At 37.7% G+C, this 5,778-nt stretch overlaps 1 protein-coding gene across 1 annotated transcript; it reads left to right on the forward strand.

Annotated features, from left to right (window-relative positions):
- The first annotated feature begins 705 nt into the window (after positions 1 to 705).
- Positions 706 to 5,530, forward strand: LOC118784358 (B-cell receptor CD22-like). Its single transcript, XM_036538570.1, has 6 exons — positions 706 to 1,078; positions 1,180 to 1,422; positions 2,311 to 2,580; positions 3,089 to 3,358; positions 3,780 to 3,916; positions 5,513 to 5,530. Exons 1-6 carry the CDS (start codon positions 706 to 708, stop codon positions 5,528 to 5,530), a joined length of 1,311 nt encoding a protein of 436 aa, XP_036394463.1.
- Positions 5,531 to 5,778: the final 248 nt, after the last annotated feature.

Raw genomic sequence — 5,778 nt, forward strand, 5'->3', positions numbered from 1 at the left:
AACAGAAAAGGGAAGGAAGACAGATAGACATCAGCTAATGTTGCTGTGCTGTTTTTATATTAGGTTGAAACCACATGCTGCACAGAGTGACACTGTTGTGCTGGCAGTATCAGACTACTGAAAGCAGAAATCTTATCTACTTGGGTAAGACAATCGCATTCTTTTAAATTTTTCTCTTGCACATGGTTGATACGTTTTGTCAAAAGCCAAATTTGAAAGAATTTCAATTGTTCTGTTGGACAAATTGCTTGGTCAATTAATATTGCTGAATTGGAAATACTTACACTTCTAATTAAAAGACATTTCCATTGTATTTTTACCCCTGTTGGTCACCGTGATAGCAGTGACATAGAAAGTTTTTGTCTGAAACCAACTAGATCTACAGCACTTATTGTAGAAAGGACTCTGTGTGACTAGATCATTCTTACAGTTATTTTCTCATGAAGTAATTTAACAATGTGCTTTTCTGACTGTCTTACAGATTGATGCAATAATGCTCTTAAAAACAGTATGCACCATATTTGTGGTCTTCCCTTTCTTAATGCAAGGTAAAATGATTTGTCTTTGTGTAGGTTTTCTTGTCAGTTTAATTTTTGTTTGCTTATTTTGGGGCCTTGATTAATATACCCTGTGATCTGGATGTGTATCCAAAGTGAGCATTGACTATAATATTCTGAAAATTAAATTATTTCATTGTAGAGAAGGATGATGGTGTGTGAATGTTTTTCAGGTGCTCTGGGTCAGGCGTACTGGGGTGTGATTTACACCAGTGAGAACATCTGTGCCTTAAAGGGGACCTCAGTGAACATGACCTGCACTTACACATATCCTAGTGGTCACACAATAACAAAAACATTCTGGTTTAAAAATGGGAAACATGGAGGGGAGCCTCCAGACCTGGCCAGTACCCCTGAGTATAAAGGCCGTGTAGAGTACCTGGGCGATAAGAAACATCAGTCCACCCTCATGCTGAAAGCTCTGAAAAAGAGTGATTCAGGAAGATATTACTTCAGGTTTATAACAAATAAAGAAACAGGAAAATGGATAGGTGCAGAAGGATCTCAGTTATCAGTCACAGGTAATTCTATACTCCCATACTACACATGCACACTTTCACTCCTCCATGAACACATCTGCCAGATGAAAGATACAACTATGAGTTTTGTATCGTCTTTGAAGCTTTACAGGCACGTGTGAATCCTGGCACAGTGAGAGAGGGACGGAGGGTGACACTGACCTGCAGCACCAGCTGCACTCTGAGTGGCAGCCCAGCCTTCATCTGGTACAGGAACGGACATCCTCTACCCAACAGCACCCAGAACGTCCAGTTCTCAGCCAGCAGTGACCTTTCAGGCAGCTACTCCTGTGCTGTAAGAGTCCATGAGAGTCTGCCTTCCTCTGCTGTGACTCTCAAAGTGACATGTGAGTTTACATGGTGAAATTCCGCATTTTGTTGTTTAATGTTGTTTCTTTGAGTGTTTTTTTTTTTTTTTTTTTTGCATTATTCCTGTATTTTGTTGTTACTTATATATCCATTGACTAAGAAAGGTAATAACTTCTGGAGAAAATGAAATATGAAATAGAATTCTGGCTTGTTTCCTTAACAAATAGAAAAAAGGATTGAAAAAAACATTGAAAAATAAGCATTTATGACCTTATGAGAATTTCCACAATGGAGGATGTCATATGGCTTAGATAATTGTTAGTACAACAATGAATGGACACATGAAGAGGTATGGTTGGGCATTATCAGGGCCCTGTCTGAGTCTTGGTGGCTGAGGTCACTCTATCGAAGAGCACACTAGAGCATTTTACAACTGCGCTGCAATGCTCAGGGAACCACTTCGTATTCAGGTCACTCCCAGTTATTTAAACAGATTCAGGATTAATTTATTTTCAGATATGTTCACAAAATGAATTCTGAAGATCAATGGAATGCTATGAACGTATCAGTGACACAGACTACGTTTGCAGAACTCATCACTCCGTGTGACTTCCCAGAATGATCACCACAGCCCTGCACATATTAGTAATTTCCTCATACTATTCATGTCAGAACTCGGGCTTTAACAGACAATTATATTATGCAAAATATCTACTCATATTGTGAAACAAGCATATATATCTTTGTATTTCTTAGTATACCCAACAACTATTATATCTATGAAATGTGTATTATGGCCCTAGAGTTGAACCTATTCATTATACAAGGTTTTAATATATTTAATGCACTATTTTAAAATGGAACACCACAATATCTAGCAAGCCTGACTTTATTTTTTTTTGAGTACCTGTGATTTTCTCTTCCAGACTCTCCCAAGAACACTTCGGTGTCAGTCAGTCCCTCTGGGGAAATAGTGGAGGGCAGTTCAGTGACTCTGACCTGCAGCAGCAATGCCAACCCACCAGTGCAGAGATACACCTGGTTCAAGAATGACACAGCTGTAACCTCAGAGAGAGGATCAGGGCGGAGTTACTCCATCACTAACATCAGCTCTGAGGACAGTGGACAGTACTACTGTGAGGCAAAGAACAAGCATGGAGCTCAGAACTCACCTGCTGTATCCATAGATGTTCAGTGTGAGTGCATCCATTTTTCATGACTTTGTGAACATTTTTTTCTTTTTATCTAACTTATAATAGTTGCCAAATATGCATTAACTTTGTCACCATTGGACAACTTAATTACAGATAGTTTTAAACTTGAGCTGTAGGGCCCAGCCTGCTTGAAACATGTCCATTTGCATCTGAGTCACCTGTGAGCCCCATGAGATATTTTCTTGACAGATGTCATTATCCAGAGGACATAACAGCATGTACAGCTTACCATGATACACATTCTGTGAAACATTTATTTTTTATTTATTTATTTGTCTTGAAGCATTTGGCAGAAGAAAGAAATAGTATAATACATTAAATAAACCTGTCTTTGTGCATTTGGTGTCCACAGCACACAGGAAATCCTTTAAGAAGAACAAACTGTGGGCAGTTTAAAATTGTGTCTTTCTGGGAGTTGCATTTGAGACCAAAAATATTGTATAAGTACTTAGGTGGAATTCTACCTAACCCATGCTAATATTGTTTATAGATGCTCCCCAGAGCACCTCAGTGTCAGTCAGTCCCCCTGGTGAAATAGTGGAGGGCAGTTCAATAACTCTGACCTGCAGCAGCAATGCCAACCCACCAGTGCAGAGATACACCTGGTTTAAGAAGAATGACACTGGAGTCTGGCAGACAGGATCAGGAAAGAGTTTGAATTTTGCTAACATTACATCCTCGGACAGTGGACAGTACTACTGTGAAGCAAAGAACAAGGTTGGAAACCATAAGTCTACTGGTATGACTATTGATGTTCTGTGTGAGTACATGGTTTTATTCGACATTTTTTTTTAATCAAATACTATTATCCAGAGGAATGTGCAGTACTTACAACCTAACATACCACTCATTCTGTGAGACATTCTACAGAAAACAGGTAGGGTTTAGGGAGAAAGATAAAAAAAAAATCATTAAACCAGTAGTTTCACAATGGATTCAAATCCCTAACTTTAAATATGAGTCTGATGTTACAACTCTTTGATTTAAATAGAATAATACATTAAATAAACCTTTTGTCATTTGATTTGGTGAAATAATAGTTTCCACAGCAAACAGGAAATCATTTAAGTAGAAAAAACTAGGTGTGATTTCCTTTAAAATTTATGTCTTTGTGATGATTACATTTGATTGCATAAGTATTTGGGTAGAATTCACTCAACCCATGCTTCTGTTGATTTTAGATGCGCCTCGAAACACCTCAGCGTCAGTCAGTCCCTCTGGTGAAATAGTGGAGGGCAGTTCAGTGACTCTGACCTGCAGCAGCAATGCCAACCCACCAGTGCAGAACTACACCTGGTTTAAGAAGAATGACACTGGAGTCTGGCAGACAAGATCAGGACAGAGTTTGAGCATTACTAGCTTTACATCCTGGGACAGTGGACAGTACTATTGCGAGGCAAAGAACAAAATTGGGGCTCATAACTCTACTGCTCACTTGGTTATAATACAAGGTATTGGCATACTTTTAAATACTTAATTTAAATGTTGCTGGTTTCCATTTTTGTTTTATTTTGGTAGCAATTATACAGTAATACAAAGATTTGTCGAGAACAGAGGTATGTTTATCTTAACACTTTTCTCATAGACATCGGTGAGGTGCATTTTTAATGAAATTGTTCATAACTGATACAGGTGCATTTTTGTGATCTTTGCTCAGGAAATCACAAATTGATCAAAGCTGCAGTTGTTGGAATCGCAGTCTTATTTGCTCTTCTGCTTTCACCTTTCATTGTTTGTATGAGGTAAGGAACTGGAAATACAGTATATCCTGTAGCAGGTATTGGTTTGAATAATGTGGGGTACTTCACAACCCAAAATTAAGAATAATATGACTCAAACTGAAAAAAAAAACCATACATGACTAGATCAAAATGGTTTTGAACCCTCTAGGTTTCATATATACAGAAATGATAAAATGTCTGGTTACTATTGTCTCTATCTCTGAAAAAGAATGTACATGAAGTGACAATGCTTCGGGCAGCACAGGGACGAGAAAGTTAATCTGAAGATAGTTCTCAGCTTAGCAAGATTTAATATTAGTGGAGGTAGTACTACAGTAGACAGCCACGTATTGAATATTATACCATAAATGTACTGTTTTTTCCCTGCAGGTCACAAGAGAAAAGAGCAGAGGATGACTCTGTCCTCTACAGCACAGTTAAAAATTGCAAACCCTGACTGCAAGGTAGAGCTTACCTCCAATGCTGCTGTAATAGGCAGCAAACAAAGGTTTTGTACAACAGGACCCATCTCAACCTGCCTCTCCAACATGACAGCATGCACCTCTCACCCCGCTATGTCGTATGTGTGGTGTGAACGATCTATTGTGTAATGCAGCTACTTTGAAGTGTTTAAACCCCGTACATTCAGTTTTTTTCAATTTATTTAAAGAAAACGAGAAGCATGCTGTTTGATCTCATTTTTCTTTTTTTTTTTTGTTTTTGTTGTGAGTATCCATGTTCCAATTGCTGCTGCTGTTACCTGTGTTAGTTATGTGAAATACAGCACAAAGAATTTGACATCATAACCCTAACCCTAACCCTTACCATAGCTACAACCCTAATCCTATTATAACCAAAAGTAAACTAAACACTGAAATTCTGTGACAGAGGCAAACTGCTTGTCTTTACCATGGTCTTAGACAAAGTCAAGAGATTCATTGATTCGGGCTGAGGTTTAACATTCCTTTTTTTTCCATTTTGTAGCCTCATTTCCTCTAGTCCTCTGTTAGTAAAAAAATTGTATTAAAAAATTAAAGTTTTTATTCAAAGTTTTTTATTTATTGGTTTTATTTATTTGCTCAAACTCCTCCAATCACTTAGATACTCATATGTCTTCAGACAACAACTGAGCAACACTTTGGTTGTCAGTCGGAGAAACAGTTGCTTCCAATGACTTTATCTCTGTGTTTCAGGAGGAAGATCATGGGTAATGTCTGAATGTCCAAAAATATAAAATAGTAAAATAGTGAAAAAATAGTAAAATTTCATCATGTACAAATTCACAGAAGTGATATCTTTAGCCAGTGTAGTATCAGTCTAAAGTCAGATCAATCTGATAATTCTTGGACAGTAATTAGAATGTGGTTTTCATGTACTGAAGATCATTAAAGTCATCATATGTAAATACATTTCACCCAGCCTCAAAAGGTTGCTATTACATCAGTTATACATGCACTCA

This window comes from Megalops cyprinoides, chromosome 10, assembly GCF_013368585.1.
Source record: "Megalops cyprinoides isolate fMegCyp1 chromosome 10, fMegCyp1.pri, whole genome shotgun sequence".
Lineage (NCBI taxonomy): Eukaryota > Metazoa > Chordata > Actinopteri > Elopiformes > Megalopidae > Megalops > Megalops cyprinoides.